A 19,544-nucleotide genomic window follows, 5' to 3' on the forward strand; every position below is an offset into this window, starting at 1 on the left:
TGCAGAACATATATGGTGAATGGTGAATGGTAATGAGAGACCAAATTAAAATATGCATTAAAGGTTTTTTTTTTAGTTATAGATGGACATAATATTTTTGTTTTATTTATTTTATTTTTTATGTGGTGTTGAGGATCTAACCCAATGCCTCACATGTGCTAGACAATTGCTGAACAACTGAGACATACCTCCAGACTAAATTTTGTTTTCTCTTTAAACTAGAATGGTAGTAACACTATATACCAGCATTTATTATTATTGAGGCATTCAGGTTAAGGCAGCTGTGTGACAAGTTTGAAGTTCCAGGAAAGCAGGAATTGCATGTGGAATGAGTGGGAATGTGTTTAGGGCCATCTAAGGTAAAGTTTGCAAGCTATCATATGGCCTCTATATGGAACACATCTAAATACAACATTGAATCAGGAAAGCCAATTGGCCATGACCTAGTTCTGTGGTACAAATTAGTGGGCAGTATGGGGACAGCTCAGTGTGGTGCATCATGAGATCACACTTGCAAGTTGTTTAGAAGGCTTAGGACCCTGCCCTATTTTTCTACTTGGTGTTCACCTAAAGGCCCATCCTTGTGAACTGTAAAGGGAATTGGGGGACATGAAAAAATGGAAATTCTCCATGGAGGGGAATTACAACCCCTAGGGACATGAGAACCTGCCACAGAACAGAAGAGTGTTGGTTCTGTTATGCCTGATGAAGAAAAGGAAGGGGTGGTCAGCACAGAACTTTGGTGACCATGATGTGCAGTCAAACACTTCATCTATATCAGCTGCTGCAGCCTCAGTGCCTTCTTCATTCACCTCCAGGACACTCTTGTGCACAACTTTCGATAGACACATGTCTGTCTCAGTTGACATTCCAGAGAAATCAGCCTGGCCATGTTGGAAGGCATCAACCATTCCCAAACGCTGAAGCACAGACTGCATGTCGTAATCCTCCTGCAGTTTAAATCTCGAAAGGAGAACTTCTATTCCAATATTCTGCAAAGAGGCTGCCTTGGTCCAGGCTATGAATTTCTCAAAAGTAAGGTTTTTTTCCACCTGAAAGACCATAATCACAAGTTCATATTCAGACTATGGCACGTATCTAAGGACACACAGACATTTCCTTGAACATTCCATGTTGACTGCCCACAGGATGGGTAGCTCCTTCAGCTGCCCAGAAGCTTGTGAGAGCTCTGACTTGTCAACCACACCATGTGCAATCCCATATGTGATTTCCCTGCAGGAAGACCGTGGCTGCCCCTCCTTATCCATCCACTAGCAAAACATGTTTATTTGTGAAAAGCCTCTAGATGAGTCAGTGGTGCTTTTCTAATGGTATTTATTGGTTTGAAGGAAGCTTAGTTTTAACACAATGAACCGTTGCTAGCAAGCAAATGAGACTGGGAAAGGAAGGGCTCTCAGTGTGAGCCTCTCCAGGACAGGGACATTTGCCTAAGGTGGAATGAGACACTGTTTGTGGAAACTCATCCTCACAGTTAGGGTCCTGAAGAGAGGGAAAGCCTATGGGAGCTGCTCTGCTTACAGAGACCTTTAGGTCATCATAGTGCACTGTCACCCTTGAGAGGACTGTTGACTCTCTTGCAATAGGGATCATACCACAAGGAAGCAAGGAGGATAGGGCTGGGCCATTTGGGCTTTGGGTTGGAGATATTGTGAAAGAAAGGCACAGGGTGTGCCCACTTCTTCCCACTGAAATTCTGAGTTCAAAGGTGTGCAGCCCCTCCTGACTCACCACACTAAGGTCCTCATCTGGGAGCAGGATGATCATGCTCAGTGTCTTGCCAGCGTAGGGCAGCTCCACCAACTTTGTCTGGATCTCACTGATGTAGATGTAGTTAAAATTGTCTTCCTGGCACATCATCTGCACTGTCCTTTCCTCCTCCTGAGAAGAACGACTACATGAGCACAATATTTGTAACAGTATGAAAAGGGCAAAAAAGATATATATATATATATCTTCTTTTTGCTTTCTATGTAAGCAACTTATGTATGAGATTTCATCAGAGGCAGTTAGAGTGCTAATAGGATGTAAAACATAATAGACAGCAAGTATTATTTATTTACATCATTTTTTTCAATGAGTTTATAATTCATTAAAAGAGATAAGTTTGAAATTATGATTAATCACATATAACTTTACAAATTTAAATTTTCTATTCAATTTTTTCATCAGAATTGCATAATTTTTTAAAGTCTCTTCCTACCTGGTTTACTTTGAAAGCCATTTCTTCCGTGCATGATTTGTCAAATGGCTTGTCCCACTTTCCTTGGAAGTAGATGGCATTGACAAGAACCAGCCTGACCAGCTCATCAATCGAGTTCACTGGTAGCATCTCTGGAATTTTACCTTTGAAGACAAGCACAAACTCTATCAGTTGGTTCTTCTGAATATGTGGTAAATATTTATAACACAATGTCTTGGAGATCCAAACATTCTGTTTTCAAATGTGCTGAGTTTGTATGATAGGTATAAAAGTAAAAAATCCCAGCTATGAGTGGTATTAATGATGACAGACACTGGAATAGCTCCAAGTTGATGATGGTGAAAGACTTCTAAGTCACTGTAGGAAAGCAGGTTGGTACAAATCAGAAATTTGACACCAGGTTGGAGAAGAAGACAAGCAGCAAAGGAGAGAGGGGCTGGGTAGGAGCTGACACTACCTGGTGTGGGTAAGAGCAGTGTCAGGTCTAAGGCCCTGTGGTCAGGCCCAGTTCTAACATTGTACAGCTACCTGGCAACATTCCAGAGGCAGCCGGAATTGAATAGCTCCAGAGCAGGGACATAGGAGGAGTTTCTGGAGACTACAGAAGAGATATTATGATTGCACCCTCCTGGTGCCTGGAATCCCTGGAACAGATAATGATTTGGGTAGGTGAAGATATGTCCTTCTTTCCCTGTATATCAAGTGGTATAGTTCCAAGGAATTAAGAGCATCCCTGCTAATTTGCTGCCTCTAGAGGGCACAAGAAGAAAAGATTTGAAGAAGAAATAGTGGAATGTACTACCTCTATTTTTTACTATCTCATTTGTTAGCTGAAATAGGGACATTCCTAGTGGTGTGTAAGTGCCTGGATGGTTCAAACATCAAACCATTATTGATCTTGAGAGCCAAGGTTAGAGCTTGTCACACTCTAAAACAGAAATGAGTTTGTTTTAACCTCACAAGCAGGGTGTTTTCAATCTGTGGAATGGATCAGTTCTCAGAGAGGCTCTGTAGTTGACTAATCAAATCTAGGCTTCTCAAGTCTTATGAAGGGCACTTAAATGAGAGATAGGAAAAAAGAAGTAGGAGAAGTCATTTTAACATGTAAAAGTGCAGAAGTGAAGTCCAAACTGACCCCAGGAAGAAGAGGGCCAAGGGCATGACTTGGGAAGATCTAGCCATTGATTTGTTCCCATAGATGACAGTCACCTGCTGTGTGAACAATACAGGCCAGTGACATGTAAAGTATTATATGGGAAATCTGGTTTATGAGTTTCTTTTTATACTTGCATCAGCCACTCTGGCCCTGGAACAACAGACAGCATTAATTGTCTGGTTTTGAAAACCTGAGCATTGATCAGATCTTCTGTGAGACACTAAGGTTCACAGGCACCAAGAGGCTCAGCCAGGTAATCTTTCTCTGATGGTTCTGCAACACCAGTGACATTAGCAGTGAGGAGAGGTAGAGGAGAGAAGAGAGGAGAACAGATGTGGGGTAGGAAGAGAATGAAATAACTTATAATTCTGACCTTTCGTTTCTTTTGAGACCCAAGCATTTATATGCTCCCTGGACTTCTCTGAATCTTTGGTAAAGGACAGCAGCTCCAGCTCCGAGTGGTAGAACTGAAGACAGGACTCCTTAAATGACTTTGGAGAGAAATAATTCAGGTGGCCAGGTTGCTCAATAAAATGACAGTGAGCTTCAAAGCATTCTGAATGTTAGCTTTAGGCTTTTCTTAAAATTAAAAACATGATCAAATCTTAAGCTACTTGATGGTGAAACATTTTTTTTGTAAGAGATATTTTCTGAACCCTGAAAAATCGGAGTTAATAAATGAGACATTGCCTAAATTGAAATAATATAAGTTATGATTGTAGAATTGGGTTTTTACTAAAAATAGTTTACTGTGAGTTTCTCAAGTTCTCTCAAATATTGTTCTTTTGTTTTTGTATTGGGGATTGAGCTCAGGTCCTTGAGCATGCTAGGCAAATGGTGTACTACTGAGCTATGTCCCAAGGCAGTTCATTTTGTTCTTGAGACAAGGGTGTCACTAGGTTGTCCAAGCTAGTCTCTAACTCTCCATCCTCTTGCCACAGCCTCCCAAATATGCCATACTTCCTGGTCTCTAGAGTCTCTTTTCTGGGTTGTATATCACCAGGTATTTTAAATAAAACTTTTGTTGTTCTGCTGATTCAACTTACTGAGAAGAAATCACAGTTCTTCTCTCCAAAGAGCCTGTTGGCTGTTGTAAGCAAGTACTTTGACCCAGGGTTGTTCATTTGTTTGAGAAGCATCTGGAAGCCCTCATGGATGTCTTCCTCTGTGTTTAAAGACAGTGCCTATCAAGGAATGCAACAAAATTCTCTCAGTTTTGCTCTTGATCTCCACAATAATTTGCAAGCTTATTTTTTCCTCAAATACTGCATAAATTTATCCTTTGAGAGGAAGTTGATTGACACTGAAAAGTGACACTGGTGGGATAGGTGGAGAGAGGGGCCAGGAAACTCCTGAGTAAAAATATGGGTTTGGCAGCTGCACAGAGCTCTCTGCATAGTTTATAGATGAACAATAGAAAAAAAATGAAAGGGGCAAGAGAGGTTCAGAAAAGGGACTATTGTTAAATATTGCATCCTATGGACACCATAAATTTTTCAGAAATAGAGAATAACTTGCCTCTATTTATGTACAAAGTAATGCAGTTTAAACATTAAAATAACTTGCCTCTATTTATTTACAAAGAACATGCAGTTCAAAAGCTAAAAATCCAAACAAAAATTTGGACAGGAATGCAATCATCATCATAATATTTAAAAGGAAATAAGAGTAAAAAATGAGCAATATGATTAATAAGAATAAATTAGTTCTTGAACAGTACCCTGCACTAAAGGAACATTCAACCAAAGGAGAAACTAAAACAAATCAAAACCCAGAAATACATAAAAATGACAGGGAACACAAATCATATATCAATAATAATCCTGAATGTTAATGGACTAAACTCATCAATGAAAAGACATAGATTGGCAGATTGGATTAAAAAGCAAGCCCCAATAATACACTGTCCTCCAGAGATTCACCTTATGGACAAAGATCCACAAGCTGAAGGTGAAAGGATGGGAAAAAAGCTTATCACTCATGGATTCATAAAAAAGCAGGGGTTTCCATTCTCATCTCAGATAATAATGGCATTTTCCAGTAAATGGATGGAGTTGGAGAATATCATGATAGGGAAAACAATCCAACCCCCCAAAAATCAGAGTTTTTATGTTTTCTCTAATATGAAGATGCTAATTCACAATAAGGCAGGAGCCACTAGAGAATAATAGTGTTACCTTAGGTTATGTAGAGGGAAATGATGGGAGGGAGGGGATTGGATGTGGGGATAGGAAAGATATTAGAATAAAACAGACATTATTACTTTATGTATATATGTGACTGCATAACGAATATAATTCTACAACATTTACACTCAGAAAAATGAGAAATTATATCTCATCTATGTATGCTATATCAAAGTGAATAAATGCATTCTACTGTCATGTATAATTAAAACAAATTAAAAATTAATTAAAAAATAAACCCAGTATCCTAGAGAGAGATATTATGTATATTATATGATGCTTTATATTTCAATAAAGGTGTCATATTATGTCACAAGAAGAGTTTCATTTGACTCTGAAATACACAAATGACACAATTTATATTCAATGACGTTAGTGATGGAAATACAAAATCAACAACACTACAAATAAGATACCAACAACATGGAAATTAACCTACTAACTAATTATTAAAAAGAATTACTAAAGAAATAACTCTCCTATGTATCAATCAAATAACTAACATCTTGTGTATTTTTCTCTTTCGGATTACTCAGCACTAGCTTTTGACATTGTATAAATAAGTGACAGAACAGCACAACTTTGGGACGCAATCTTAAATGACAGTATTGAAAAAAGCTATAAAACTAATTTTTCTAGAATTTGTGAAATTACTTCCATTTCCCAAATAATTAAATTTAACAACATATATTTTCTCATTCTTCCAGTTGGTCAAAATACCTGCTTTCTTTGGTAAATATTAGCCAGAAAATAACAAGAAAAGGCTTATAACCTGGTAAAGATGTACAACCAAATTGCCAAATCTTTGTATCAGCTGGATTGCCCTCTACTGGACTATATAAGACATTCAGCTAAGAGGTCAATGAGACTTGGTTTGACAAGTTAATTCAACAGAAAAAAATATAAACATATCCCACACAAACTGAAGTTTCCTGAATAAGTTAAAAACAAAAAGAAAGACCTTTTACTCAATTAATTTTTACCATGAAAGAAATTGGCAGAATGCCATTTCCAGAAGTAACCAATTTGAATCCTTTTGAAAAGTGGTAATACAGGTTTATGTAGTTTCATTCTTTTCAACCTTGGAGGCGGATCTGGAACAACAGTATTAACAGGCAGGAGCAACAGGCGTAACCTAATGGCAATCTTTTGTGATTATTTGTGTATTAACGTAATCATATTTTTGTTAGTCTATTCACTCTACAGAAGTTTTCTTATGCATAAACATGAGTCACAGTGGACATTTGCTAAGTAGTTTCACAACAAGCATTAGAACTTCTTGGAACCATTTCCCCCTGTGAAACACCATTTTGAGTAGCAAGTTGTTTTTCCTCTGTAGCTCATGTCCAGGCCTGAGATTTGCAGTAATGTAGGACCAGTTTACCATCACTGCCCAAACATTCCTCAGCTGGGGGACAGCAATGGACTATTTCCCATAAGTGAACAACTGTTCCAAGGCCACAAGTTTAAGGAAATTCTTGATGAGGTGAATGAGTGCTTGCATGGTTCAGGTTCTCTCTACAACCCACATTTTGTTTTCATTATAGGGATGCCCCATACGTAGCCTTTAGTAGGATGTTCATTTTTATATTGGTGTCACTGGAAGGCTCCTCTCCCTGACAAGACTGAAACAGAAGGAGGGGGCTGTGGAGTGGCTATACCTGGGGAGACATCCCTAAGTCCTTCATGCCAGCAGCAGCAGTTGAAGAGAGTTTCCACACTGACCTTCACGATTCTCAATGAGGTAAACACTAAAAATGTTTCTTTTCTTCTAAAGAATGATTCTCAATATTTAATTTAGAAAATAATATGAATGTTGTATTATCAAACAAAAAATATGATCAAAAAATAGCTAAACACAATCAATTATCTTAATGTTACAAAGGAAATAATGATATAACAAAACTCCTAATGCACAATTTTAGAAAAGGGTGAGAAAAAATTCTGGGAGTTTAGAGAAAAGCACAAAAAGCTCAATTAGTACAAGAACTGATCCTTTCAAAAAAAGCACACGTATCTACCAATATAGGGAGACAGTGTAAGAAAAAATTTACAAATACAAGGAATGTTATTAATGAAAAAGAGATTACACAGTAACCCCTGCAAGCAAGCCTCACAACATCTCACTGGAGGAAACTCCTCAGCTCTCTCCCTCCCTTCCTCCTGTACCCCCTCCCTGAAATGGTCCAGGCTCACCCCTCCTTCCTCAAAAGTTCTCAAAAAACTCAAGGAGGGGATACGAGACAAGCCTTGCAGACCAGTCCTTCCTTCTCGTTTTTAGGAAAGCTTACCTGAGCCATCTGGTCTTTGGTGTTCCCCTTTGCCCCCAGGAGGACCATGGCCAAGGCAGAGGAGATGCTCAGGGGAGAAAAAAACACATTTTGTGAAGGTTTATCTTGACACAGCATCTTCAAAACCTGGATGGCAAAGGTGCCATTTGCTTTTGAAAGAGAATCCATGATGCAGGGTCTGGGGGCAAAGAAGACAGAGAAACACAATGAAATGGGGCTGAGGACACTTTGTGTGCTCTCTGCTTGGCTTTCAATTTTCTTGTGAATTCAGAAAATTTCTGAGTACCAGTGAAAGCCATGGGAGTAGATTAGACAAGTGAAGAAGGATTGGGTGTCTGTATAACATCAAACTGTCAAGTAAAGGAAGAACAGAAAAGCAGGCAGAGGAGAACAGAAGTTGACAGGTCAAAGAAAGAAGAGTGAGTAGTCAAAGCCAGAGCAAGGAGGTGCTGCTTGCAGCCAGAGACAGTGGAGTGTCTTAGATCCTGGGAATTGGAATTCCTGGCTTCCAATCAGCAAATCACCCTGACAACTTCCCATTTCTCAAGGATTCTCCCAAACCTATGTCCAAGCCTGCCTCAGCTGCCTCCCAAATCATTCTATCCCACTCCACTTCTCCAGCCTCTGTCATCCTGTGCCTAGTACAAACCACATGCTTCCTCTGCAGAGCCTCTGACCTCCCTGACACTGAGATCCCCAGTACTATCAGCCCCTGCTCACTAAAATGCAAATCAAGTGGGCTGGGGAGCCTCAGAACATAGGCTCCCCCACATCAGGAACCCAGATGGATAGACACACAGAATACTGAAAGGGAAGTGCTATCTTGATCCTATGAACCCTCCCTTAAATTGCCAGTGGCCCTAGGGATAAGCTCAAAATGTGTTTTGTAAATGGCATCTCACCTGCCTGACCCTATCCATTGCTGTATTTCTCCTCTGTCACAACCTCCACCTCTAGCCACCCTGACCCTCCTAATCACCTCTGAGCCTTGGCAAACAGTGATGTCCAACTTAAAAGGCTCCCTACTCCATCCCGGTCACCAGGCTCCAATTACTCATTGCTGTCTCCTAGACTCAGCACCAGGAGGCCTCTGATGTCCTAGTCTAGAGCTCCCTCCTCCCCTCAACCAGACTCATCCCTCCTTATTGTAATTCCTTGTCTCATTGATTGTTGGGCCCACAAGACTGGCTGCTCTCTACAGGAAAGGTGCCTGGCATCCTGATTCTAAGCACCTGCAAACATGCCCAGGAAACAGCAAGAGCTCCATCAATTAGGGGGAAATCTCAGATAAATAAAGGGTGCTCTGGTTTAGAATTGGATACTAGAGATTTTAAAAGCACAGAGAAAGGTAAGGCTCCCAAAGGAGAGAGGAGAGGTGAGAAAATAAGGCCAGTAGGTGGGAGTGGTGTTGGAGCATGAACACCCACTATGGTGAGGTTCAGGGCCAGCCATGGGCAGCCATGAGGCAAGCAGAGAAGCCAGGAGGCTGTGCAGCATCTTTGCCTTCTTGAAATCTCTCTCCCCTTCTCTGGGACCAGCCCTAAGCGAGGTCCCTCTATACCAATGACCCCCATGATCTCCCAAGAAACTGTTTTCTAAACACAGCAATAACACTGACTTTTTAGATTATCTTTTTTTCATCTCAGCCTCTGGCATTCCTTCTCCCAGTGGTGGCCTGGGGTTTCTAAAACTTGCCTTGATCCACTGTCACTTCAGCCCCTGCACAGAGAAGTCCTCACCTGCCACCTCCCACACAGTCTCTCCCTCAGGTCTCAGTGCTGCTAGCCTGGTACTGACTTCTGAATCACAGGACCAGGATCCACAGCTGTGCCTCTGGGGCCTCTGCACTCCCAGAGGCCTTTTATCAGGCCTGTTTGGCTGTGGGAATTCCTGCCTTCCAATCAGCAAGTCACTGCCCCAGGGAAGAAATCCAGTGTGACCTGAATCATGGCAGGGGATTGGGTCTTCTCCCTGCCCAGAGATAGGTCACTAGTCCTCTTGCTCTTGCTCCCCTAGCCTGGCCTCTGTCACCCACTGGTTTCCATTGGAACACCAAGGGAGACCCTGGGGTGGAGTTGGGCAAAGCATGTTTTCTAGAGGATTCTGAAAGTGAAAGTACTCTGAAACTGACAATCAAAAGCAGGCTGCAAAGTCCTCTGTGAAAAACACAGTGGGGACTGGGGAAGGGCACAAAACCTACAACTATGGGCTTCCCTATTGACAGAAAAAAAAATACAGAATGACAGGCTGAGATTTTAGGGGAGGAAAGTCCTATATGTCTATATTCTGAGCCTCCTGTGTGACACAAAGGTGGGATTGTGATTTGGGACACCTATGTTCTCTATGAGGGTGCCAGAATGTGTCTACTTACCTTATGTGCTGTTGGTGTGAATGTAAATTAGCCCCGTCACTATGGAAAATGGTAAGGAGTTTCCTCAGGAACTAAAGGTAGTGCTACCTACCACATGATCCAGTTATACCACTCTTCTCTGTGTACCTGTGAAGGAATCAAAGTCAGCATAGTACAGACACAGCTGCATACCCATGTTTGTCCCAGCACTGTTCACAAAAGCCAATTTATGGAATCAGCCTAGGTGTCATTAACAAATAAATTAATCAAAAGAAAAATGTAGTAATATATGTGTACAGTAGAGTTTTAGTTACCATAAAAACGAAGGATATGTGATTTTCAGGAAAATGGATAAAACTGGAAAACATCATGTTATGGAAAATAAATCTCAGAAAAACAAGTATCTCATGTTTTCTTTCATGTGTGGAATCTAGGGAATAACAGAAATTGACATAAAATTTGAAGATGAATTAATTGTGAAGGTAATAGAGAGGGAAAAGTACTAGGGGGACAAGAATATGTTACAGGTAGGGTGGATTCAGTTAGAGTACTTTACATGCATGTATGAAATTGCTACAATTAAATAATTTTTTGCATAATTACTATGCACTCATAATTATTTAAAAACAAATTTTAAAAAATGTTCTTTCCATAGGCTGTGTATATAATTTAGTGGTAGTGTGCTTGCCTCATATGCGCAAGGTCGTGGGCTTAATCCCCAGCACCACAAAAACAAAAACAAAAATAAAATCTTTTCCAGTTTCTTCACCACTCATTATTACCAGTCAGGCACCCTCATAGAGAATACAGTTGTCCTAAATCTGAGCAGCTGAACTCTTTTCCAACTTCTTGTGCTTAGACTGTGGAACTGGTATATAAGCAGTCCTACTCCTCATTGACAATGTGACAGAAACAGAGAAGACTGAATCAAAATGGCTCAGGACCTCAAGTGTGCTCAAATTAATAAAAATTAGTTTTCTCTCCTGAGTACCTGAATTAGGGTGAGGCAAAACATTTATCAGGCACATATACTTAGGTGGTAACCCTACATTTACATGACCCTGAGGATAAGTGCTTTAAAAATTTTTCACTGAAGGTGCCATGCCATTTTTTAAAATAACACCTATATTTTCTGGCACATGCCTATAATCCCAGCAGCTAGGGAGGCAGAGATAGGAGGATCTAGAGTTAGAACCCAGCCTCAGCCAGTTAGCAAGACCCTGACTCAATAAAAAAATGAAAATGTCTGGGGATGCAGTTCATTGGTTAGGTGTCCCTGGCTTTATTCCCTGTATACTAAAATAAATAAATGAACATAGAAAAATAAACAGATAAGTAATGCTTGTTAAAAGATGAATATGCATACACCATAATATTGATAAGAGAAGGAATCTGAGATATTCTAAATTCAGTTACCAGCAGGATGGAGGAAAGAAAGATAAAAGTTTAACTGATAGTTTCAAGGTAAACCAAAAAAAGATAATAACTGCAGTGTATTTCTTTCCCATGTTTTTAAGATCAGCCATCTAGACAAAATTTTATTGTGCTTTTAGACTCAACCAACCAAGAGGCTACAGAAACATGTCTCTACTGACTCTCTTCCTATCCCATGTCATATCCTTCTTCTCTCTATCCATTGTAGATTTAATGAAAGTAATCTGCACCTCCTGCTCCCAGGATCTTTATGACAAAATATCCTTAGATCCATTGGACATTTTTCTAGATGCTACATGACAATGCTGCTAGTGACTTAGGGAATTTGCCTTAGAACCAGGCTAGCAACATGCACAGCTTGATAAACCCATGTATTTCAGAGATCTGTCCATCTCAAAATTATGGTTTAACAATATTCACCCATTTAAATCCTACAATTCAGGATATTCACAGAACTGTACAACTGCACCACTGTCTGAGTCCAGAATATTTACATCACTTCCAAAACAAATGGGATACTCATTTATAATTATTTTTCATGCCCTCCTCTCTCTCTCCTCCAAGTTCGGGCAATGACTAATCCTTTTTTTTCTCTATGTATTTGCTTATTGAGAGCATTTAATATAAGGAATCATACAACATGAGGTATTTTGTTTATTTCCTTATTTTACTAACCTGATATTTTCAAGGTTTATCCTCGTTGGTTCAAGATATGGGCATTTATCTCTTTTTGTGTTGGAAAAATATCCGTAATAATATTGAGTGCATATATGTTCATTTTTAAATTTCATCATTTGGTAGGCAGTGAGTCCTTTCCATCATCTGTCTGTTAATAATAATGTTGTTTTGAACATTTGTGTAAAATTTTTGTGTAGACATATTTTCTTGAATTTACCTTCAATATAGTCCTAAGTATGAAATTTCTTGTTCATATGATATCTGAATTTATCTTCCAGTGGAAATACCAAATTGATTTGCAAAGCTACTGCACAAATCTAAATGTCCACTAGCAACGATAGTTTTAGTTTCTTTCATGTCTATCATCTGATTGTTGCTATTATGATGAGATGTTTCACTAAAGCTTTCACAATTGTATTTCCCTGATTTGTCATGATGTCGAGCTTCTTCTCATGTGCTTATTGGTCTATTAAATATCTTTCTCAAAGAAATGCCCATTCAAATGCTTTTGCCTGGTTTTAATTTGGGTTAGTATTTAATTTACTACTGAGTTTTTGAACACCAAATTTTTAATTACAGGAGTTCTGGTTACTTCCTCATCTCTGGGTGAGTTCTAAATTTTCCCAGTGTTAAAAAATTTATCCACTATGTAACATGTCAGGTGACTGTACCATCTCTGTGAGACAGACTGATGAACCCATCTTTTCCTGACTCATGCACTTAGGATGCCCTTCCTAGAGTGGGTGTCTCTTTTTCTACCAACTTTACATGTTAAGGAAGCTACTTCTTTCACATTTCCTATTTAAGCTGTCTTAACTGGACTTGAAATAACTAGATTTGGTAGATTAACTGCAGACTCTTTCTCAAGATTGAGCAGTTCTACAGACTAAAAACACCCTTCTTCTGGGTTCAAACCTCATTTGTTCTTTTTCAGAGAATGACATGTTCTAATAGTGGCCTCTGAGATTAATGATGACCTGATGTTTGAACCATTTAGATGACTCTGCACCAGTTGTACTGTGTACCATGTGTTAGTCCAAATTCTGTTGCTAATAACACAATAACAGACTGTGTTTGCTATGTAAAAAAAAGGCAGTTTACTTTGGGTCACATTTCTGATAAGGGATCAAGTGTTCTTATCTGGTTAGGACCTACTTGCTGACAGAGTCCCAGTGCAATGCAAATATCAGAGAAATAGCTCCATTATATATGATCCATTCATTTTTGGCCAAGTTGCAATTGCAATTCAGGGGAGAAAGAATGGTCTTTTCCTCATATGCAAGTACAAAATATATATAATTACAAAATCTAATAATCAGATTTCTTATATGTGATGATAAAATACAATGAGAAAACAAAAATATCTGATAATTAAAATTCTGTAAAATTATAAAAGAAGGAACCTGAAAATCCAATGCATGCCTCAGTTTGGAGTACTTACATTCCTTCCCCCTTTGGGTGTGTATCCTGTCTATCCTGCTCTATTTATTGCTTTTTATTTAGGAAAGCAGTAAATCTTCTTGCTTTCCTAAATCATTTTCTGCTTGTTTGTCTGCCGGGTTTCTGTTCTTGAGACTAAAAGGCTCAGGGGTTACTCCAGTTGAACTGGGATAACTAGGCTGCATGAAATAACCACAAGAGACACAAATATCCTTTTCATTGGGGTCACTGTGATGGCTCCTCTGACCTTAAATGTCCATAGGAAGAGACAGCACAGGCTGACCCCTTTTATTGAGGAGAAGCCATTCAAATGAGGCAAGGGGTCAGGTTTTAGGGGGCTGAGTCTATCTTCCTGATGTCCACTGTCAGCAGGTTGACTGACACCTGGGTAGGCCACTCGCAAGGGCACAGTAAGAGAAGGGGACATCCACAAGGCACTTCCATGGAAAATTCTATCCTAAACAGGGCAAGGGCTTATATTTTAAAGGAAAAGGTGAGAGTAGCTTTACCCATGGGGCTGTAGCAAGACACAGCCATGCATGAGACACTGACCCTTGAACCCAAGAAGGGTGGGGAAAACTCTGCCACATTTCTGTGACTGAGTGCCTCAGCACCCAGCTGGGGAGTGTGACTCAGTCACGTGTGAGGTTGTTCTCCCACATTTGTTTTTGATGGATCCTGAAACTTCTTTTTGTGGTGTAAGTCAAGAACCTGCCTGAGCTGAGTTGAGGTCCCCTCCTACCTGCTGGGGATATTCTTGAGGCTTATCCTGTGACAGTTGCATGATTTCTGAAAGTATGTGAGTGGAGTGATGTACAGAAAGTTAAACAAAGGGATTTCAAAGGAGGAATGTTTTGTGTGTAATAAAATTCTTGTTATCTTGATGGTGGTGATGGTTTTACTGGAGAATACAATGTTGAAATTCACAAATTATACATTTAAAGGCTTATCATGTCAATTATACTTAATAAAATTTTAAGAACATGTTTTAAAAATTAGAGAAAAAATGAATTAAAAACTTTCAGTTACAAGCTTTGGAGTTCTGTGGATTTGTTTTTTTTGCCAGATCCACTTGCCTGTCTTCTCTAAGTGCTTAGAATGTGTGTCCCCTAAAATGAATGTGGTGTAAGGGGGAACATGGTCTAGCTTGGTACATTTTGAGTGAAAGCTGTATTATAAATGGCTTGTTTACCAGGTTGTGAACTGTGAGTCCAAAATAAGAGCCAGAGAAGACACTGTGCAGCTCATTTCATAAAAAAATAAGTCAGGCCACTGTTAGTAGTGTGAATGGTAGTGTCCATGGGAGTGAAAATTGGCACAACATTTTGCAGACCAGCTTGGGAGAAGCTTCAAAATGTACCCAATTTTTATCTCCACAACACCATTTTCAGCAATATATGTTTTAAAATAGAAAGGATATGAGAAAATATGTAGGATAGTTATTATGGTCTTGCACCTAATACAAATCATTGTAATCATCCAAGCTGTCTATAAGTAATTTATAGATGATGAAAAATAAGGAGGAACAGAGAGGAAAGTGGGACAAGCCATGAGGAGAGCTAGGAGGTCCACTGCTCTCTTTTGTCCTTCTTGCTGCCTGCGCCAGAGTCCTCAAACATGTGCCAACTATTTGTTAAAACAATGTGTTGCTATGAAGTTTCAGGTGTGCAGAGACAAAACACACCCAAGGGTATCCAGAAGGCATGTCAGAAACTGGCACTAATGTGGCATTCAGATAAAAACCCTGAGAATAAAGAGGACCCAGAGAGCAAATTCCAACAAGTGGCTGAGACATATGAGGAATTTTTCAGATGCTAAAATTGAGACATGTATGTCAAATGTGGCAAAGAAGGACATGGTGGAAATCATTTTAATAGTCCATTTGAATATGAATTTATAGTCCTCAATCCAGATGATGACTTCACCAATATTTTGGTGAAAGTGACCCATTTTTTGTTATATTTATTTGAACACCATTTGAGAATTTTGTGAGGAACAAAAAGGCTGCCTTGGAAAACAGAGGCCACGTTGTGGCTGTTTTTTTTCTCTGCTTTCAGGGGATTAACACCATTTATACATGGGCTTTCTGGATATGATATAGCCTATACTTCACTTGGTTTAGACAGGAGCCTCATTCATTTGCTTCCATGTCACTTGGAGGCATGGGATGGCAACTTCAAATTCATATCAGCTTCTGCAAAACTAATAAATGACATAAAAATCACCACAAAGAGATTTGTCAAGAATGGTGAAGAAAAAGTAGAAGTCAGAGAAGATGGCCACAGTTACTAATGAGCAATGAGAAGGAGTAGCTGCTATGCTAGGATAACAAGTAGTTTATCCTATGCACCAACAGAAATGTGGAACTATCACCAGCATCATGTGAGGATTAACGGAACTCTTTTTGGAAGATGTTGTTATAGGACACTGGCTTGCTGAGAAGCTGAGGCAGTCTCAGAGTCCTCCTCTTGAAACCCCAGAGTAACAGGTATGAGTTCATTAGAAGGGACAGAAAAAGTGAAAAGAAGACACTCTGTCTTGTGTGAGGGGTTTCTCTCAGGAAAGAAGGGTGGCACTGTTTTCATGCCATCCCAGGGAAGTTTATAGAAAGTCCCACCCAGGTCCACCTCTTGAGTTTTCATCAAAAACAAGATGACATCAGATTTTAAAGTCCCCACAATGACAATTCTAGGTCACTTTTGTCCATGACAACTATAGGTCACTTTGGTCCAAAAGTCATGGTTATGATGAATGATCCTTATCTTCCTGAGTTCTGGAAACTGATTTTTTTTTTTTTAGAGAGAGAGAGAAAGAGAGAGAGAGAGAGAGAGAGAGAGAGAGAGAGAGAGAGAGAGAGAGAATTTTTTTAATATTTATTTTTTAGTTCTTGGCTGACACAACATCTTTGTTTGTATGTGGTGCTGAGGATTGAACCTGGGCTGCATGCATGCCAGGTAAGTGTGCTACCGCTTGAGCCACATCCCCAGCCCCGCAAACTGGTCTTTGTAAGGATCACAAATGTTCCTCTTCAGGGAAATTTTATTGGCTTTTCCTGACTGTATTTCTCCTACAGAAAACAGATAGTATTCTGAGGAATGTAACAAATTCAGACAAACTAGGCCAGGAAGAACTGGAGACAAATTGACTTTTTTAAAACAAAGCACTTGGAAGTTGGTACTGCGGACACACACAATAGAATTATTCCCTTAACGTCATGATCCCACTGCTCACATCTCTCTGTTCCCTATCAAATTTAAACAAACATGAGTTGTAGTGTAATTATACCTAAAGTATTTATAAGCATCTCATCAGAGCCCCTGCTGCTCCAGGAATCCCTGAAAATCTCCTGAGAATGCCCACATTATTGGGCATAGCCTGGGAAGTGTGGTATGTAGGTGTTGTCAGAGCCACTCAGAAGTACCCCAATGCTCCAAATGGGACAAGCTTTCTTTGATTTACACCTTAAAAAATGCTCAGTATTGACATTTGCAAACTACCTGCTGCATGAATTTGAACCTCTAAAATTTAAATTAATGCAAGGTATTCAGAAGGGAGAAGGACTTATGAATAGGAGTCATACCTCTACATGGAGAAGAGAACCCACCATGGGATTTGCCCAGTGGAGAAAAGGAAAGGTGGCCAGCACCAAATCTTGTCCTGCTCTGCTTCCCCTAGACCTTCTGTTCACTGTGATAGCTAAGTCCACATTCCAACATAGTCAGCCCTGGTTTCCCCCAAAGCGCCAGTCATTCCTAAATGGTAAAGATAAACTTTGAGTTTATACTTTTCTCTTTATCCAACAAAGGAAAAATCTAACTTTATTTTGTCATCTTCTCTGGATTTTTCTAGACTCTGAAATTCTCACATGTGTTTTTTTTTTTTTTTTCTATCTGGAAAAAGAGTCAGGTCCAGACAACACCACATCTCCTCCCCCACACACTGATTACCCAACTCCAGGCTCCTATACAAGTGAATGGTGTGCTCTCACACAGTCTATAGGCTTTTTTTCTTATAAACACTCCAAGATTCTCTGCAAATATTTGTTCCTCCTCATTCCCTGTAATCTTATGGTAAATAGTAAAATAGCAGTAAGAATGCCTGATAGCATCATGGATTTATTAAAAGAATTACTTGCTCTAAACTTGTTTCAGATGTTTATCTTTTAATTTAAAAAAGTTCAAACCCAATGGTTATATTTATATTATATCCATGTAATGTATATACCCACGTATACACAATGTACAGTGATGTAGCACATGCCACTATAAGAGGAAAACTATTTTGGACAGGAGAGACAAATATCTGCTTGTTGAATAGGCAGAACAAATACCTGCCTATTGAAGAGGAAGAGATGAGCGATCCTCTGAACAGGAATGGAGGCATGCTTCTGGGGATGGAACAGAAGAAATAGCAGAGGTCATTACTTCAGTATCCCTGTTTGCTACCACACAACAGGCCAACTGCCTGCCAGGGAGCTGTCTTAAAGTACTCTGAGATTTACATTTGTTCCACTCATACAGAAGGAAGAAAGAGAGAGAGGAGGCTTCCACTTGTACCTTCCCTTCTCCTCATCACCTGGGCCTTACACATACAGCATTACAGTGATAGCTTCCCAGACATTAACTCTATCCTCAGCCTCTCCTAATTCTCTTAAGTAGCTATGGCAGATCTCACATTTGGCTTGTGGCAAAAACTGTTGAACTCATAGGAGAAACCAGGTAAATCAGAGAGCCCATATTTTAGCATCCTGTGCAGTGAAAAAAACTCAGGCTATACCCCAGACCTACCAAATGAGAACTTGCATTTTCACAAAAGCCCAGGAGAATCATGGATAAGTCTCCTAGGGTTGCCACAACAAAGCAGCGCAGAGTAGATGCTGGCTTAGGTAACAAAATTTTCTCATCTCAAAGTTCTTGAGGCTGGAAGTCTGAGATCAAGGTGTTCACAGGGTTTCTTCTAAAGGCTGTGAGGAAGGATCTTTTCCATGGTTCTCTCCTAGGCTTGTAGCCTTCCTGCTGTGTCTATACATGGTCTTGCCTTTCTATTGTTCTATGTCCAATTTTCTCTTCTTAAAAAGACAGCAGTTATACTGGATGAGAATCCATCCTGCTGACGTCATTTAAATTTAATCACCTCTCTAAAGAACTTATGTCCAAATCCAGTCACTTCCTGAGGTACTACAAACTAGACTTCAACATATGAATGCTGGGGGACACAACTAAGCCCTTAGGGATTCAAATGTCCATTTATGTTTGGAAAACAGACTTGCTCAACCCCTATCTTCTCTTCCAAGATTCATGTTCATTAATTATTGGCTCCACACTGGGCTTTTGCTTCAGCATATAGGATAGTGTTCTGATATATTTCCAATTCTGTCATAGGCCTCATCAATATTTGTTCTGACCAACAATTCCACAATGAGACACTCTATATACACAGGCTCACTGAAGACAAATGATATTCAGCCAGTACTATAGTTTGAGCATTCTCTCTCTGAAATCGTGTGATTTTCCAAATTCCAAAGCTATTTAAGCATCAATATGGTACCACAAATCTGATGATTCAAGGTACATGAATCCTGTTTCTTGCACAAAATTATTAGAAAATATCCTAAAAAATTACCTTTAGGCTATGTGCCTAAGATATTCATGCAAGAATTGATTTTCATTTTTAGACTTGTGTCCCATCCCCAAGACCTTTCATTGTGTATAACAAAATATTCTAAAATCAGAAAAATATCTGTAATTCTTAAGACTTCTGGGGTTAAGAATTTCAGGTAAGGAATATT

The 19,544-nt window shown here is 39.5% G+C and overlaps 1 protein-coding gene across 2 annotated transcripts; it reads right to left on the reverse strand.

Annotated features, from left to right (window-relative positions):
- Positions 1 to 650: 650 nt before the first annotated feature.
- On the reverse strand, positions 651 to 8,022 carry LOC144256677 (serpin B9-like). 2 transcript variants are annotated; one of them, XM_077802058.1, is made up of 6 exons: positions 7,855 to 8,022; positions 4,424 to 4,561; positions 3,751 to 3,868; positions 2,222 to 2,364; positions 1,750 to 1,896; positions 651 to 1,052 (listed from the first exon to the last, which is right to left on the reverse strand). In XM_077802058.1, exons 1-6 carry the CDS (start codon positions 8,020 to 8,022, stop codon positions 651 to 653), a joined length of 1,116 nt encoding a protein of 371 aa, XP_077658184.1. The 2 variants fall into 2 exon arrangements, with proteins under 2 accessions (XP_077658184.1, XP_077658183.1); XM_077802057.1 differs by having other exon boundaries at positions 1,750 to 1,899.
- Between the last annotated feature and the right edge of the window lie 11,522 nt (positions 8,023 to 19,544).

Source organism: Urocitellus parryii, chromosome 8, assembly GCF_045843805.1.
Source record: "Urocitellus parryii isolate mUroPar1 chromosome 8, mUroPar1.hap1, whole genome shotgun sequence".
In the NCBI taxonomy this organism is placed as follows: Eukaryota; Metazoa; Chordata; class Mammalia; order Rodentia; family Sciuridae; genus Urocitellus; species Urocitellus parryii.